Source organism: Camelus dromedarius, chromosome 2, assembly GCF_036321535.1.
Source record: "Camelus dromedarius isolate mCamDro1 chromosome 2, mCamDro1.pat, whole genome shotgun sequence".
Lineage (NCBI taxonomy): Eukaryota > Metazoa > Chordata > Mammalia > Artiodactyla > Camelidae > Camelus > Camelus dromedarius.
Genome location: NC_087437.1, coordinates 7,886,210 through 7,905,580, shown reverse-complemented (window position 1 = coordinate 7,905,580; position 19,371 = coordinate 7,886,210). Strand labels below are relative to the sequence as shown.

Below are 19,371 nucleotides of genomic sequence, written 5' to 3'. Positions count from 1 at the left end.
ATATCTGGGATGATGAGGCCCTAAACATTCTTCCACATAAAATAAAACTTTAACGAAGGCGTTTAAATTATTCTCACGCCAGCATCTGAATTTGCCGTTGGTTGACATGGAGGAAGCAGTCTGGGTTCTAGACTGTCTCCAGCATCCTAGCTGTGTAATCTCTGGGGCTTACGTTTTTTTTTTTTTTTTTTTCTCTGCAAGATGAGAATGAAAACACCGGCTCTGCGTAACTTACAGCCTGGTTGAGAGCTTTAAAGAAAAAAATTAAAAGTGCTGATCCAAAGCGAGCTGGCATCACCCTCCCAAGCCATAGCTCAGAAGTCTTAGCTCCATTTTGGAATTTTTCACGGGTCTCCTCGAGCTCTTCTGAAAGAATGGCAGAGAGGAAGGATACACCCAAGGTTTTCTCCCTTAATTTGAAGCCCAAATAATAGCTCAATGTAATTGTGATCTCATGTTCCCTGGACCAGAAGCACAGAGTAAGACGGCTGCCGGCCCAGCTGGGGCAGGCTCAATGCAGGCTGCTCTGTGAGTCAGCAGAGCCCAGGCGGAACCCTCCCTACCCTCACGCCGGACGCTCAGTCCGTGTTTTTATTTCATTAATAAAATCTGACCTCGGTCTTTTGTAATCCAGAAGCGTGATGATACATTTGTTGCAAACTGCATGCAGATAAAAGGGGGATTCCTTTTGAAACTACATCCTCTTAATAATAAATAATTTTTGATCTATTATACATAACAAGAGTGCATTTCTTGTTAAAACGGCAAGCTTTTTTTTTTTACCAAAATGAAAACATTCATTTCTTTATAAATATTTTAAATAGTTTAAATACGTATTTCATACGAAGGATATAAAAATAGCTTTTTTTTTTGATAAATAAAGACATTCATTTTTTACATGGCAAATAACGTGCACTAGCTAACCACCGGCCACTGGCTCTATGTGACTGATTGTCTAGGAGATGACATGCAGTGATAATTGTCCCTTGGCCTTCTATATTTCAAAAATAGATCAGCGGGAGCTGTGCGCTCCCGAGGCCCGCAGTGCGGTGGGTATTGTTCAGGAGTGACACACAGGCACTCAGGAAAAACCTCTGCTGCATTTCACAAAAGCCACCTAGGACAAAACCAATCCACAAATTCTTTGTCTGGGACTCCGAGCCGCTCAGACCCGCAGGGTCTTTGGACTTTTACCCAAGTCTGTCAAACAGACCAGTAAGTTAATATCTGTACAGGAAAATGTTCCTACTTCGTTTCTAGGACCCAGGGCGTGTCTGCTGCAGCATGAAGGTGGTTCTGCCTTTGCCGGCCCCTCGTGCTCTCTTCCTCGGGACCCCCAGCATCACCCAGCCTTCACGCTGCTGGGGGTGAGGAAGGCAAACCAGAGCTGTCCTGCGGGGAGGGGCTGAAACAGGCACGAGTGTCATACATTTATGGCTTTCTTGTCCTTCGCTTCTGCTGTGCTGGTGACAACTTCCAGTGGAAAGTTCTCCAAGGGGTCAGGAGAGACTGAGGCCCTTCGTCCCCGCTCCCAAGATCCTGGCAAGTTCTCCAGACTGAAGGAACTCACTGCTCCCTGGCCCAAGCTGCCCTCCTCCGATCTGCTGGGGAGAACCAGGTGCAAAGATGTTTCGGAGGAGGAGCAGACAGAGGACGAGAGCGTCGCCGAGATGGACTGCAGGGGCGTCAGGGTGGTATCTGACTGTGGAGAGATGCACCTTAGAAACTGCAAATGACCTTCCTGGACAACCTGGTGGTGGGCAGGTGAATAAAACGGTTCAGCGTCTGCAGGATTTCGCTCGGGAGCTCCAGTTCGCCGGGGGCTGCTCCCCACAGAGGAGGGATCCACACTCCATATGTCCGAGGTGACGTTCCCGTGACAAAGCTGTGTTTGGGAATAAGCAGCACCACCTGCCTGCAAGTGTAGGCAGGGCTGGTGCGCACTCCAGGTCGTCCTGGTCTGGAAGCTGTCCCTGGAGGGACACATGGAGGTGGTGTGCAGGGAGCAGAGCCGAGAGGGCTGCTGGGGGGACAGAACGTGTTCTAGAAGTTGCATCACAGTTCTCATGTCTTTACCTAACTGGGAGACCTCCTGAGTCAGGCTCGTTACCTGCGTGGACAAAGCAAAGCAAAAGGCAATCATCAGAGGAGCCTGGTAGTGATTTCAGAGCAGGAAGGGGCGTGAGATTTCTCAGTAAGAAGGTCTGGAAGGCTGCTCCACCTCCAACTCCAGCCAAGCCCACAGGCGGAACGGGGAGGCTGGGTACCCGATCTCAAGCCACCCTCATTCGGAGGGAACCTAGAAAGACATGAATAGCCTGGCATTCTTACCTGGCGATTTTGGGGTTCTGGGACCAAAATTAGAGACAGAGGTTCATCATCTCTTATATCTCTTAAATACAGACGGCATCTTTTGCTTCCTGAGTTAGTGATGCACACCAACCATCCCAAATACCTTAAAACAACGCAGGGTGGTGAGCACTGTTCATAAAGCACTCAGCACGCTGCCTGCCAGAGCAGATACCCAGCAAATGACAGCTCTTGCTTCTGTCTGTCACTTCTGGCCAAGATCTATGCTTCTTCAGAAACACACTGGCCTTCATGGGATGGTGAGGGTGGTAAACACGACCTCACACCAGAGTTGCTACGGAGAATGTCTACAGGAAAAGGAGAAGCTGCAAAATGAGCTTAGAGATAAGATCTTCAAGGAGGGTCCATACAGGTAAGCATGGTGGGGAAGCTGGGAGTGCCGGGGTCCATCAGGGAACTGGAGCCCCCGTGGAATTAGAACTCTGTGCGGTAAGTGCTTTATTCATTTTCTACGTGAGATGTTTAGTGTTCGTAAGATTTTCAGAGACATGACCCTCAAACTCTCAAGAACCACTGAAGAGTTTGCATTATTCCTTTTACACTTAAAACCAATATTATAATTCACAGGAGGACTTACTTTCCTAACAACCGCATCACATTTTTAACCACGGAAGACCACCAGAAGATTGAATTTGACTGAAATCCAGCTTTTCTGGGGTATTTATATACTTGAAAGTGAGGAAAACCTATCTTTCAGAAAGCAGGAATCGCACACATTTTCTAGTCTCTGGTTAGATTCATAACACTAACACGTATTGTAATATTTTGCCTTCATTGCTATAAGATTATATTTTATAAAGGATTTCCTATGCCTGGATTTTATTATCGTGAATCATGAACTCCAATATAAGCAGCTGAACTCACTGGCTAAATACCATCAGAAAACAAAACAAAACAAAACAAAAGGGCAGTCCAACTTCAATGACGCCAAAACCGAGATTACAGTTTTGGGCAGACATTTTTCAATATTTAAGTACACACTCCTAATTTGTCCAGTAACTTGATTCAGTCCATTTCCTTGTAAGTACATTCTGAAGCTAATTCTCCCTGGCAGGCCCATCAGGAGGTAGTGCCGCTCAAATCAGGCATTTAAAAACGGCCAGAAGGAGGTTTTTTTTCCTGGTTCAGGCAACCAACTGGTAACACCTGCCTTGAAATTGCCAGGCCAGAACTATTTCTGCTTTGCTGCTTGCATGGAACTCGAGGGACTAGATCGAATACTTCTGCCCAGGCTTTTCAGCAGATCTAAAACTTTTGGCGACAAAAAGATACCCCTGAGACTCACACTTAAGAAGTGAAACGGTGAATCCGAGAAAGAGTCTCTGAGTTTTAAAATGTTCACTGCAGGTTGTCAATTTCATAACCTGCCAAGCCTCAATTCTAAAGCACACGGGTGACACCAGTCAGTCTCTGGATCTCAGCACAGCGGACATTCACCCAGGGGGTCTATCTTGAGTTGATTAGCTCTTCTCTCAGAATTTCAGAAGGCTGATGCTAGATGAGATCCTTGAAGGATATATTAACCATTCATTCCTGTAGGTTGTTGAAGCTTAATGCCTGTATCAAATTCACCAGGGCTCATCTGGTGAATTATTAGCACTGAATGAAGACATAATGTTTGAAGGACAACTTTGTATTTTAGGCACACCAACAATTACATTTTTCAACAAATACTTGAGTAAATGTGTAACATAACATGCTTTTAGGTACATTTTCCCTATTGATTCTATAGAAACACTACAATCAGCAGGATACATGATTATTTCTTCACCTGTAAAATGGGGACATTAAAGCCCAGAGGTTAAATGACATTTTAAAGTCGCTTATTTCGTGAATGACAGTCTTTGATCTGGAATTCGAGCCTTCTAGGTTTGGTGCTGTTTCTATTACAGTGTATTACCATATGGAAAAGGAGACATTAAGAGTTGAGAAAGTTTTGCTAATGTGGTGAGAATGAGTGAGGAGCACAGATGATACAAAAATTAGCCTCGTGTGAAAGTTGTCTGAAATGGTAATTCAACATCAAATAAGCAAACAGCGCCATCTCTTAAAAAAAAAAAATCAGGAGACTGATTAAGCACAGTAAAATCTCTTCACAGCAAATTATGTGAATGGGACTACAACAAAAAAGGTTTGTATTAAAGGAAAATCTGGAACTGGGCAGTATGTTAATAGACATATTGTTGATAAACAGCTTTCAGAATAAATGGGTATTTTCCTGTGGCTGAAATATCTTTCCTTGGCCATATTCACTTTATTTATTTATTTATTTATTTATTTATTTATTTATTTATTTGGATGATGGATGCCACATTGGCGAGTCCAGGGAGCTTTTTTTTTATTCAGTTATACACACACACATACACACACATATATTCTTTCTCAGATTCTTTTTCATTATAGGTTATTACAAGATATTGAACATACTTCCCTGTGCTCTACAGTAGGTCCTTGTTGTTTATCTACTTTATATATAGTAGTTAGTATCTGCTAATCCCAAACTCCTAATTTATCCACCCCCTCCCCACTTTCCCCTTGGGTAGCCATAAGTTTGTTTTCTATGTCTCTGAGTCTCTTTCTGTTTTGTAAATAAATTCATTTGTATCATTTTTAAAAAGATTCCACATTGTCTTTCTCTGTCTGACTTACTTCACTGGAGTATGATCATCTTTAGGTCCATCCATGTTGCTGCAAATGTCCACGGCCACATTTGCCACAACTCTGAGGCCATGAACCCTGACTGGGAATCACAAGTTTCGACTGGCTCCAGGAATGTAAATAGCATTAACATTTCAGAAAACAAAATTACTACATTAGCTTGAACTAAAAAGAGCAAAGAACCCAAGGAAAAAGAGCCTTCTTTAGCTCCAGAGGGTAATGATCAATTTATGTCAGGGAAGATTTCTGTCACTGTGTCACTGGGGACACACCCCTGCACCTTATTAAAGCTGCACAGGGAATTAATCCCCATCAGACAAGGGATCTCTCCCTTTATAAGGACAAAGCCAGCTGTCACAGGATAGATGACCCCTCCTGGGAGTGGAAACTCTGGTGACACCGAAGTGACAACTGCCAGACAACACAGTGAAGTTTCACAGCACTTCTGTTTACTGCTTCCTGCTGGGCTCACTAACAAGATTCATTCTAAAACAGGAAAAGCTTTATTCTTAACCAAATGCAGAAAACAAAGAATGCACGGTCTCCACTTCCTAAGGGTGGTGGGGCTCGAGGCTCACAGCACAGTGAAGAAGATATGCATTTGCTAAAAAAGGTTCTTGGGGCTACTTTGTGATCCATGCTCCATCCACTTAAGGAGGTGTCTTCAAAACACAACAGAAAAACAGAACTGCAGAGATGGGTCCATAAAAACAAGCAAAACAATCATTTAGATCAAATGAACCAATGTTTTCCCATTTACCTCAGTAGCTGCCTAAATTTTTAAATTTTATAAATAAATTGAATTTTAAATCTTCTGTCACTCATATTAGAAAACAGAATCTCTCTGAGCAGGAATTACAAAGCCCTTCACAAGCCCCACTTGGCTTTTCCATGGCCCGTTACCCGCATTTCCCCTCTGGAACACCATCAGATGTACACGGTGCAAGTCAGCACTCTGCTCTTGTGAAGGCTCTCCCCCACGGACTGGAGCTCTTCTCCTCAGCCCTCTCTGCCTGGTGAGTTTCTCTCCCTTCAAACATCTAAGCCTTCATTTCCTCTGCAGAGGTTTTTTTCTGACAAGCTCACTGATACTTATGTGATAGGGAAGAACAGATCTGACTCCATATTACATCTGTTCCTTTATCTCTAACCCTGTGCTGTTTCCTGAGCTCATTCCTTCCTGCTGGTTTTGCACCTTTTGTAAAAGAATGTTGCCTAGAGCCTGAAATACACAGGAGAGCCCATTTTCAAGGCTCTGCAACTTTCCCATTCATATAGAGATAAAAAGTTGCAGAACAGAAAATAATATTTATCTTGTTGGAGGTTTATAGGAACATCATGATCTATGTGGACAGCTGCCAAGAACAAAGGATTCCAACACCAAGAAGTTTGCAACATCCAACCACACCCCCTCCCCTTCTTAGTATAAAAGAAGCCTAATTCTGACTTGGGTCCCCCATCTTCTTCATCTGCTGGCTTTCTGAATAAAGTCATTATTCCTTGCCCCAAAACACCTTGTCTCCCGATTTACTGGCCTGTCGTGTAGCGAGCAGAATGAGTTTGGACTTAGTAACACTCACGTAGCAGTTTGAGCATCAAATAGGACTGTCTGCCTTCAACTAGGCTATAAGTTCCATGAGGGTAGAAGTGGTTATCTCAGTATCTCCTGGACTCAGGGCAATGCCCAGAACACAACGTGCACTCAGTAAATCTGGAATGAATACATGAATGCAATTCCTGCCATTTTGAAGAACTTGGCTCTCATATCCACCTTCAATTTTTATTTTATATCATCTCATGATTTTATCATAAACATCCTGGCAGAAAGATTCCTACTACAAAATTATACTGGAAAATCTGTAACTGGGGCTCTTCATCCCAAGTAAATATGTTAGAAGTAGGTACTCTGACTGTTAAAGAGTTTTTGTATGTAAATTTCCTAAATCAAATCCTTGGGTATTTTCCAGTTTTTAAGAGCAGGTGGCATTTCCACCATCAAGAATCCCTTTTATTTTATTGTGTTTCCTTCATGATGGTAGAAATAGGTCTCTTTTGGCCAAGACTTCTGGTAGACTTCATTTATCTTTCTGCTTTGTCACTTGTCTCAGCATCAACTTGATTTCCATGGGTAGTTCTAATTCCCTGGGGCAATTCCCCCTGTTTACTGACTCCCAAGTCTCATGACTACATTATGAGTGCCAAGTGACAAATTCAATTAACTTATTCAGAGTTGTTTTATCAGCTGAAATTTAGCAAAGCTTTTTGCATCCCTGGTTGCCACCCTTCATGGCTATTTTAGATGTGGCCTTCTGATTATTTCTACTTACAAATATAGTAGATAAAGAAAACATAACTTAATACACGTTATTCTTTTACTTCTGTATTAAGTTACACTTTATTCATTTTCTCCTCTTCATCCTCCTCCTCCTTTTCATTCTTCGGTGGATAAGAATCCATCAGTCTGGAATTTAAAACTGTTGGCCAAACCAGTTCATGATTACCATCTGCATAGGCAATTGTTCATATCCAAGACTTCTCTCTCCCTTCCAAAGTCCCAACTGTTGGAAAGAAGAAGTGATGAAAACACCATCTGTGCTTCCAAGTAATTCGGTGTTCTATCCAACACTTTGGAGAGCCTTCCCTTCTCTGTTCCCCCAGCACCACACATTTAACCGTACACAACACTCGGTGTTCAGCAGGTTTCCAGGCAGTGCTTTCACTCCTTTGAACATCTCCCATCATGAACAGAAACACCTGTGTGACAACAGACTCATCAAATGTCTGTGATAATCCACACTCTGATCTTTCCATACTGCTAAGCAGGGAATCAGAAGTACCATTATCTATTTCTGCCATATCCCAGTTTCCTCCGAACTTCTGTGGGCCCAGAAATAATCATTGTCGCCTATGTTTCCAGAGCGCCTGGGTTTCTCCTCTCATGTTTAGTTGGCTCCATTGATGTGATATTACTTCTCGTCCTCCTGAGTCATATTTCAACAAGGGCTGTGTTGTGATAATTAAATAATATAATGGATGTTAGCGTTTACTCCCCAGAAGACTGGTATGTCAGAGTGTCAGGTGTCTGGATTTGATCACGGAAGATAGGGACTCAACTAAGCTGAAACTCCTGCATGGTAGGGAATACCATCTCAGGCAACGCTGAGCCCAAAGAAAATAAAAGCCAGTTATTGATGTAACTCCTCTTCAGCCTCAGCATGGAGGGATAAACCACTCCTATTAACACTTCTACATAATTAAAGTTGGAAGAAACAGTCTCCACGGTTTAGCAGTGCCTTGCACGCAGCTTTCCAGTAGCAAATTGTAACAGCAATAACCAGAGCTGTTGAAAATTTTTGATTAAGATCTTGTACTTCTAGTCACAGATGGTGTTGGTGACCTCTCGTCCCAATTACACCTGCACCGGCAGCTTTTACAGTTAATGTGCGTTTTGGTGCAAGCACAGATTTGCTGTCCTAGTGTGTCTTTGGATTGTGCCTTTTGGGAACAGGACTGTGAGTTTCATAATGAAGACAAGAACGTGTCTTTGACAATACTTTTCCTTTCACATATGAAATAGCTTCCTTTCGTCTTATATTATTCATATTTTACATTTCTCAATCTTGGCTATTGGTATGGTATGATTCATGGACTTTTAAGTAAAACTGAAACTTCAGTTGATAGACGGAGAAAAAAAAGTGATTTCCATTTCTGTGCATTCAGTGAGCAGATGGGGAATGCATCTGTTGATATAATTTTCTTAGCTTGAAGAGGTCTTGACCTGTCACTCAATTTTTGCCAAACATGTACACATTTTCCTGCTAGACACAATTTTCCTAAATTCAGGGGTACTAATTACACCCATCCTCTCCCCCTGTCACGAACACATACATTTTTCACAAGCTCTGACTCAGGTAATTAAATGGTTTTTCATTTAATCCTTTGTTATGTTGTATATTTATCATGGGATTCAGACAAGTTCAATCAAACTCCACAAGCGGGCAAAACAAAAAAGACGATCAGCATAATTTCATCCTTGTGTCTTTTGCTTCACAAAGCATTCAAAAACAAGTGACAGTCTTTTTTATCTGTCAGCTAAAATAATAATCATACTTGGCACTTGCATAAATTTCAGCCAAATGAAGATCTTAGTCCCATTAATGAATGAAAGTTGTAAATCTGTGTTTACAGCTGGAGAGACTAGAACATTGGGAGGTGAAGTGGCTTATCTGACGTCACACAGGAACTGTACCAAGGGCTTTGCATTTGCAGGTGCAACGGATGCCTCTTAAATTATAATAAGAGAAGAATACAAATCTAGCATTGTCAATCCAAAATGACCAATTAAAGTCTTGAAAGTGGTAACTCCAATGAATTTCACTGAATTTCTGCAAGCTCAGGCCTTTGGACACAACTTTATTACTTTACTGTCCGATGGTAATCCATTATTTATCAACCCTCTGATTGCTTTCCTTATCTAGTTGGTACCTGACTGTAGCTACAGTTAGCATCTGGCTAAGGGGACCTCACTGCCATCATCGAACACCAAACAGAAGTCAGTCTTCTCTCAGAATACCAGTGTATAGGGCAGTGCCTGTCAAGCTCTGATGTATACAGGAATCACCTGGGTATCTTGTCACCAAGCATATTCAGATGCAGAGGGTGTGGGGCGGGGCCTGGGATTCTGCATTTCTAACAAGCTCCAGGTTAAGGCCAGTACTGCTGGCTCCTGCTCTCAGGGTCAGATCAATAGTTCCTATTCTTACAGATCATGTCCTTCTGGTTAACTTCTCATGTACTGATCTTTCAGTAAGAGTTGAAAATTAAGTCTAACCTGATTTTTTTCAATTCCTTTGGCAAGCTTATAGTTAGAATTTTGCATTTATTTAACCTTTCCTTCCTTACTTCCTCCCACCCTTTCTTATGGAGGTATTGGGGCTTGAACCTAGGACCTCGTGCACGCTAAGTATGCACTCTACCACTAAGCCATACCCTCCCCCCTCTTGTTTACCTTTCTTTCAACACTATTTTGTATTTTCTGTATGCAAGTCTTGTATCTCCTAGGTCAACTTTATCCCCAGGTGTTCTGCTCTGTTCTGTTCTACTCACGCTATTGTAAGCGGGATATTTTCCTAATTTCTCTTTCTGGTAGTTCATTGTTAGTACGTAGAAATACAATGGACTTTTGTTTATTGATTTTGTATCCTGAAACTTTACTGAATTCATTGATTAGTTCTAACAGTTTTGTGGTGGCGTCTTGAGAGTTTAGGGTCTCTGTTCTTAGTGGCTCCTTGGAGTTGAGGGTGTGCCAAGATCTGTCAGTGTCTCGAGACAGAGGATCAAACGAGCACCCAGATGCAGACTGACTAGAAGCTGGACACTCAGGCAGCAGCTGGGAAAGTATGTAGTCTAATGCCTTTCAGGGAGCAACTGGGAGATGAGCATTGTTTTGCTGAGCCCGGGGATACAACCATGGGGGTGTTCCGTGCCCTTTACAAACTGCTTCTATTCTGCCTGTAGTCCCATGGGGCAGAAGCCTCATTGGCTTACAGAGCTAGGTGTTCTGGTGCCCATCCCTTGGGTAGGAGCCTAAAGAGTTGGGGCCACGAGATGTGCAGGCTCAGGGAGAAGCTGGGAGTTGAAGGGTCCCTCCCGATTGTATGGTGCTGTGCCAGGGATGGGGTTTACAGCAAAAGTGTGCCTCAGCGTGTCCCACCGGTCTCCACGTGGACATTGTTTCGTTCACCTGATGTGCAGGAGTCGCCCAGCCAGTTTCCGCATTTCTCTCAGAGGGAATTAGTCTGTGCGTGGCCGCACCTGCAGCACGCCCATTAGAGGAGGGCAATCCAGGTGCTTCCTGTGATGCCTTCCAGGAGCATTTGTTATCTATTGTACGCGTTTTCACCCATTGTACTTCTGATCATTGTATTTCTTACCGAAGCTCAAATTACCCCATCTTTGGCCACTGGGAGACTCTTCATGCTGGCTCCTGAGTTCTTTCAACATCATACTAATAGTTTTTGGTAGCTTTCTTGCTCTGTTCTGAACACTAAGGTGTTCCAGACTCATCATGTACAGTTCATGCCCCAGAAGCGGAAACAGCCATTTATGCCAGAAACCCGGGTTTCTTTTCGTGGGAAATTGTATTTCAAAACCATGATCGAGGCACAGAAATATTCATTGTTACTGGGCTGGCCGTTGTTTTTATTCCTTCTCTGTTGAAAGAGCTTGGAGATGCATGAATATATATGATACTACAGCAGTTCACAAGTATTTCTTATGCCATTTCAGGACTACAGAGTTTTTACTTAACATTTCTATATTACAGTTGTATGCCCTTTATTCTACACTGTGAATTCTGGTCACTGAGGTACAGAGGATGACAGAATCATGCATGATATGCCACAATTACAGGCGTACATCACTTCACTGCGTTGCTTTACTGTGCTTCACAGATACTGTGTTTTTATAAACTGAAGCTTTGTGGCAATCCTGCATTGTCCGATGATGGTTAGCATTTTTTTTAGCAATCAAGTATTTTTTTAAATGAAGGCATGCACATAGTTTTTTTAGAGACAAGGTTATTGCACAACTTAATAGACTATAGTGTAGTGGAAACATAACTTTTATAGGGACTGGGAGACTGAAAAATGTGTGTGACTCACTTTATTGTGGTATTTGTTTCACTGCAGTGGTCTGGAACTGAACTGCAACATCTGTAAGGTGTGCTTGCACTCATCTGCTTCCCCCTACCGCTACCCCGGCCCATTACACACACAACACTCTCAGCATTTCAATACTGGTACTACCATTACAAATTATGACTGTTGAAAACAGTTAAAAATTTTTTTTTGGCATATTCTATTCTCATTCTCTCCTCATTCCTTTTTTTATGATTCTGCTATAAGTACATTGTCAGGGCATCTGGCCCTTGACAATTTATACTCTGTCCTCTTTAACTTTCATTTAGATTTGGGGCTATAAATAAGTATGTATTTAATGCTGATGAACTTGTCCTATGACAATGTCTTTCAAGTCCTCTTGGAAGGATATAGAATTTTAAATTTCTTTAAAGCACAACATCTGAAACATGGGAACATGTTATTATTTGCCTACTATGAATGTTGGTTATTTGGATATTTGTTATATAAATATATATGTCTAAAGTAGCTCATGGTTAAAAAGGAAGAAAACATGTAAATGAATATATGTATATATATGCATGATTGGGACATTGTGCTGTACACCAGAGATTGACACATTGTAACTGACTGTACTTCAGTTAAAATAAATAATTTTTTTTTAAAGGAAGAACACCAGGGAGGGTATAGCTCAGTGGTACACTGTATGCTTAGCATGCACAAGGTCCTAGGTTCAATCCCCAGTACCTCCATTAAAAAACAAATGAATAAATAAATAAACCTAATTACCTCACCCCCCAAAATCTTTTCTTAAAAAAGGAAGAACAAAATACTCGATTTGCACACTAGAATCTCATATTTATAAAAAACAGTATCTATATAAGTTTAATTTAAAAAAATGAAGTATTTTACATGAAAAAACCCAGTTTTCATCATTTCTTCATCTTTGACTATTATAAGTTTCAATGACCCATTTTTAATTACTGCCAATCAATATTCCAAAAAACCCACCGAGAGGGTAGGTTCTTACTGAACAAATGCAGAGACTGTCCCTTCACTATCAGAGCAACCAAGCAATGAACATCACATTGATAAAGACTGTGAGAGAGACTGACCAGGAAAGGTCTAGCAGAACCCCTCATGGAAGCAGGGTGCCTAACGTGTGTTTCAGGGCTCCAGAGTCTTCTTTTAATCATTGGTGGACACCTTCCCCAATCAAGCTTTTTGGATAATGAAGTTTTAACAGAAAAAACATACTCCCCTAATAAACTCTATTAATAACTGCCATTTGAACAGAAACTACTGCATCTCCTAGGTTGGGGAAGTTCAGGTTAGAAAGTGAGCTTGCAGATTAAAAAAAAAAAAATAAAGTGAGCTTGCAGACCATCAGCTGAGGTCAGCACAGGGCTGCAGGAACCGTATCTTGTACTAGTGATCTGATTTGATTTAAAAACAAGCTGTGGTATATTTATACAATGGAATACTACTCAGCCATAAAAAAGAATAAAATAATGCCCTCTGCAGCAATATGGATGGACATGGAGATTGTCACACTAAGTGAAGTAAGCCAGAAAGAGAAAGAGAAAGAAAAATGCCATATGATAACACTTATATGTGGAATCTAAAAAAAGAAAAAAAGAGGACACTAATGAACTCATCTACAAAACAGAAACAGACTCGCAGACATAGTAAATAATCTTATGGTTACCAGGGGAAAGGGGGTGGGAAGGGACAAATTTGGGAGTTTGAGATTTGCAAATGTTAGCCACTATATATAAAAATAGATTAAAAAATCAAATTTCTTCTGTACAGCACAGAAGAACTACATTCAATATCTTGTAATAACCTTTAATGAAAAAGAATATGAAAACGAAAATGTATGTATCCGCATGACTGGGACATCATGCTGTACACCAGAAACTGACACACTATAACTGACTATTTTAATGAAATAAAAAAGTAAACTACCAGGGGATTCCCTACCCTCCCGTCTCTCCTTAACACTCTTTATTTGCTTTAAAAATGCACTCCTTTTAAGATTTGAAAATACAAACATGGAAAAGTCATCCACAGGAAAACATATACTGGAAATACATAATTTCCCCTTGAATGAACATATAGTATATTTTATCAGACTTTTCAGAAAAGCCCTTTATAAAATTATCCTATCCTGAAATTATCTGTCCACGATTTAATCAAGTCTTAAATTTAAGTGTACATATGGCCAATTTATGGAATCCAAGGCTCAAGTCTTGATGTGGGGTTCTGACGTTTCAGAGAGGAAGTCTCTTCAACGCAGACGAAGGATGGTCTACTTGGAAAGCTAACCCTATAGACTGGGACTGGGGTCTTGTGTCCAGGCCTTTCTGTGCCACTTGCTGCCTGTGTGATTATCTCTGGACCTCAGTTTCCTCATCGGCAATAGGAACATCTCCCATGTCAGGATTTCTCATGTCTTTTCAGACTCAAAACTGAAATCCCAATTTTCTCCTCTATTCAGTGTTCTACTGTCTATCATTAAAATGGACATAATGCATAATCCAAACATCTTTTATTCATTCATCAACCATGAATATGTGTCTACTGCATACCAACTGACAGCAAAGGAAAGAGCAGATGAAGATTCTTGTCGTCCTAGAACTGACTTTCTAATGCTGGGACAGAGACAATGAAAATGTAGATAAATAAACTATGCAGAATAATAGAGGTTTGATAGGGTTAGGAGGGAAAACAAATTTGGGGAGAGGGGGCTGCTATTTTAAAATGGTTGGTCAAGGAAGAGTTCCTTGAGAAGTTGACAGCTGAGCACAGACTTGAAGGAGGGAAGAGAATGGTCCACAGATGTCTCGGAAAAGAGCTTTCTGAACAGAAAGAAGGAATACAAGACCTCGAGACACTGTCATAAGCTGAAACACTGAGCTAGACAACAGACCCATTATGGAAGTGTCACCTGTAGGACACTGGGGTCATTTGTTATTGTCTTTCAGAAACTGGGTGAAGAGGAGGGGGCAGAGGCAAAGGAAGTTGATCATGATGATGAAGGGTCTGGATTTTGCATTACATGAGTAAAATTTCAAGGAAGAGAGAATATTTCTAGAAGAGGAAGATAAGCTACTGAGGGGGGAGGGAGAGAGATATTGGCCACCGTCAACATTTAAAGTATTTTCATTAAAAAAAACAGTTAAGTCGCTTCTTCAAAACGACTCAAGAGCCGCAGAAGCAGGAAAAATGACTAACAGGCTTTACAGAGAGTTGTATCAGCTAAATATAGAGAAGAGGTTTCTGATTGCTAAAGCAACTGAGAAATGAGGTGGGCCACTGTGTGCATGGTGTGCTGTCATTAGAAGCATTTGGAGAATTAAAAAAAAATAGAGAATCCAAGTGCCAACGCTAGAGGTTCTGAGAGTCAGCCTATGATCGGCTACAGGAATGGCTATTTTAAAAATATTTATTATTTTACATATTAACTAATTAAAAATATTTATATCATATAAAAATATATTCCCAGAGAATTTGAAAACACAACCAGGTTTTGGAACCTCTGCTGTAGATTTTTTTCTGGGTCAGGGTGAGGTTCTCACTACGGAAAATATCTAGGTAAAATCACTTCTTGCCAGTAATCTCAAAAGGATATTCCGACATTGAGTGAGAAGTCAAAATAGATGTCCTCTAAGATACCTCGCAACTTTTAGATTTCATGATTCTACCACATTATGAAACTATAATAGTATCAAACTGAGGTTGCTTAATTATTTATTTCAGGACAGTTTTTACTCATTATTTTAAACAATTGATCATTTCAAATTCTAGCCTATCCTGTGTTCATAGAAGCACAAAAAGGAAATGTTAACTAATTTAGTATCGATTTACATATATTGTGATTATTTCTAACGGTGCAGAAATGAATGGGAAGTGTTGGCCTTCATTTCCCCAGGTGCCTCATTGTTTTCTAATAAAAAAAAAAACTGAAAAAAACCCCACGTCTCCTCAAGTTCATGTATATTTATTTTATAGCCCTGAACACTGCGTTGCTTGAGCTACAGGACATTTTCTATTGCATTTCACTAAAGCCCAGATACTTTTAAAATAACAATTTTAAGGCAATTCACAGAATTTTTTTTTTTTTGAGATATAATCCAAGTTCTCAAGAGCTTTGTGCTCTACTTGGGGAAGGAAGAAATATGCATATGAAAATAACATGAAACTATATAAAAACAAATACTGAATGGCAAGGTTGGAAAGCAGGTGTTGAACTTTAGAAAAGGGACTTAGTAATTGGGATTCATCATGGAAGAATCAAGGACATTGATAGGAGACTGGAGGTAGGATCAATGCTAAAAGAATTGGAGCCCTTTTGAAAAATCTATGATGTCATTTAAAAAGGGGGAAATTCATGTACAAGGGAGAGGATAAGAAAGAAGAGGCCCTTTGCGATCCCTTCCAACTGCAAGTTCCTAAAAGAAACTTCCCAACATTATTCGTAGTTGTTGGATTGGATCAATTATTGAACTTCATTTTCCTACTGATGAATGAAAAATGGCAGAGCTCAATGTTTTTAAAAGATTACATCAATTTACAAATTTTTCTAGGAGGTATGGGGGTGGATACCCATATCTATTTTTTTTTAAAAAAACAGTTATTCTGAAACTATCAGTTAGTGGTCAGTTAATAGCTAGCTACCACCAACTGGCTGATGTCTAGTAATGAATAATTAATAACTAATTGTTTAATTTCATTTGAATCTTTCTATACTTGTTTGTCTACATAGTAACTCATTTTACCAAACATTTCCATTTGTATCTCTAAAGTAGATCCACCTTCCAACCGATTCTGCCCCTGGAGGCTGGCTTGTATGGGCTCCATCAGTAGCCTCACTGGCGCTCTGGCCTCTGGCTGGTTTGGCCATTGCAGAAGCAACAGATGGAAGGGAGGCAGCACAGGGAGGCAGGGGCCGTGCTCCTCTGGCTGCTTCCCTACAGGGCTGAGGCAGGCAGAAGGTCACAGAAGGTACCAACAACAGGTCATGGCTCCTATCAGGTGGCCTTCTCCATCCAGCTTTCTCTGACTCAAGGTCCTGTAACCATTCTCTACTCTGGCCCCTCGGACCTCAGAGAGGTAGTGAACTTCCGTTGCTGTTGTCCCACGGCAGGAGGGGCTGTTCCATCTTTGTGGTTTCCCTACACTCTACTCACTCCTTTGCAAATACTCCTTTTGTTCAACGCAGCTCAAATCGCCCATCTGGAATGTGGCACTGGTCTCACTAGGACACTTAACTGTCACATCCGTTTAGTCCCTCTAGTCAAAGGTGAGAAGAGGTCTACATCTAAGTAATCCCGGGCAAGAGGACAAAAATATTTCATCTCCAAACGTCACATGCATTTAAAATCCACACTTCACTTCACAAAATTTAGTGACACTTGTTTTTCCTTTTGAGATTTCCTCCCTATTCTTTAGGGTTCATTTTAATTTATTTACTTATTTATTATCAGTAAAACTCTCACAAATGCTACAAATCCACCTACACAAAGAGGCTTGAGAAATGGAAAAATACCAGAAAGTGTCCTACAAATCATTAATTATTTGGATATATTCCAGTTTAGACACCGTGTCCACAAAATGCAGCACTAACATCAACAGTACATATATATTAAAATGAAAAAAGCAGAATGGTTTTGCCAGCCATTAAATGGACTTAAGTTTTTCTTTGTCAAAAAGTGAATGTACAGCCTTTGCTTATATCTTGCTTTTGAGAACTGACGGTGGAGAGGTATATATGACCATGATGAGAAAGAAAAGAGAGTGTCCAGTCAGATTTAGGGAGGGACTGGCGATTATATCGGGGTGTTTCAGTCGAGTCAATTGCCGATGAAAAGATATAAAGATAACACTAACCAGAGAACTCAAGAAAGACCTGGACCATTGGGTATCCCTCATGAAGGTTTCCTTACATGAATTACTGATAGAGCCCTGAGTTTTCATAGCCATTTAGAAAAGCAGTAAAGCAACTCTTAATTAAAGAACAACGTCTGTTATTACTGTTCCCTTTATTTGACTGAAGGAGACTTCACGGATCTAGTTGACACAAATTTAAAACTTAACTGATAGCTCTCTCAAGCATAATCTGGAAAACAACTGAGATTCTCTCCCTGGTTTTCAGCAGAAAACATGTCATTACCTGTATCTGTTTACTTGGATATTGTATGACACATTTAATCGGGGATGAATTAGCATTCAACCTCAAGCAAAACGAAAGAGGAGACAAGATTTCCCTACTCGTGTTTGGATGCTGGGGGAGACATTACTAGTGCTTGCCAGTATCTAGTTTTCTGTTATTTCTGGAGTACACAGAAGACTATACTTTTTTGTCTCTTGAAATTAACTGTATCCATGCAATTAGTTCTGGTTAATGAAATGTGAACAGAAATGATGTGTATATCTTTTGAGCCAAAATGATTGCCTATCTTCCCCTCTTCAAATGGAACATAACTAACCAATGACAGACAGTCCAGGTAGTGGTGTCCCCTCTTGCTAAGTAGCATTAGGTGCTTTGCTTGAATAAGAAATACATTTGAACCAATGGGATTTTGAGTTTGTTTGCTACCTCGGGATACTTTACCCTGTAACAATGCCTTTCTGAGAATGGTGGGACACTTCAATATTTCAGAAACAGTTACTAGTAAGGAAGTTGAAAATGAGGAAAAAACAGTTAAAAGATGTTGATGTCACAAAACCAAATTTGAAATCTGACTTGTAGTCTTAATGACTATTATAAAATGATTCTTTAAAGCTTTAAGAAAATAATGGGTCTAAGGAGATAGCTGGAATAGCTATTTTTAAAGGCCATGATCTATGATCCAATTATGAAATGTGATGTAAACACAGTCATGTCTGAAAAGAAGATGTTTTTTCTGTCGGTCTCAATAGCAACCGGAGCTTGGATGCTAAAATGCTAGAGGCCGAGTTGATATGAGTAGATTTCTCATCTCTTCTAAGAGTGTGCTAATGTGTCAGTGCGACAACGGGCTCCAGACCACTCGGTGAGATTCCGAGCAAAGGAGGGGTGTCAAGAAGAGAACTGGTCTCTTGCAAGTTTTGGTTCTCGTCACACATATACGTAACTTACAATATATGAAACTGTAAAAGGTGAAACGAAAATAACTTCCTAAATTCTGGTTTGAGAAGATGTTTAATTTTGTCTCATAAAAAGAACCATAACATCTTGGCCATAGAAGAATACTAAAAAAAAAAAAAAAAAAAAAAAAAAAATTAGACCCAATCAGAAAAGAATTATTCCCACCAAAGCAGTTTAAACATTGTAAGAGGCCAATGACTTAGCTGGAAAGAAAGCCACTGGACTAACAAACAGAAAGTCTTTGGTGGATGTGGTGGTTAATTTCATTCATCAACTTGACTGGGCCCTGAGGTGCCCAGACATTTGGTCAAACGTTACTCTGGGTGTGTCTGGGAAGCTGTTTCTGGATGAGATTAACATTTGAATTAGTACACTGAGTAAAGAAGACTGTCCTTAATGTATGTGGACCTTAGTCAATTAGAGACCTGAATAGCACAAAAAGGCCAACTAAAAGGGAACTCTTCCTGCCTGACTCTTGGTCTGGGACATCAGTCTTCTCCTGCCTTCAGGGCCTGCTGACTTTTGCACTAGCACTTATAGACTTACTCCTATGAGCTTTCTTGGTTTTCAGAC

General features: G+C 40.6%; 1 protein-coding gene across 1 annotated transcript in view; it reads right to left on the bottom strand.

Moving 5' to 3' along the window:
• Nucleotides 1-1,268: 1,268 nt before the first annotated feature.
• Nucleotides 1,269-19,371, bottom strand: part of KCNH8 (potassium voltage-gated channel subfamily H member 8) — a 351,827-nt gene continuing 333,724 nt past the window's right edge. Inside the window, exon 16 of the mRNA XM_010975364.3 lies at nucleotides 1,269-2,110. Within this exon, the coding sequence (XP_010973666.2) occupies nucleotides 1,424-2,110 (687 nt within the window). The 3' untranslated portion in view covers nucleotides 1,269-1,423. The remainder of the gene's footprint in view (nucleotides 2,111-19,371) is intronic.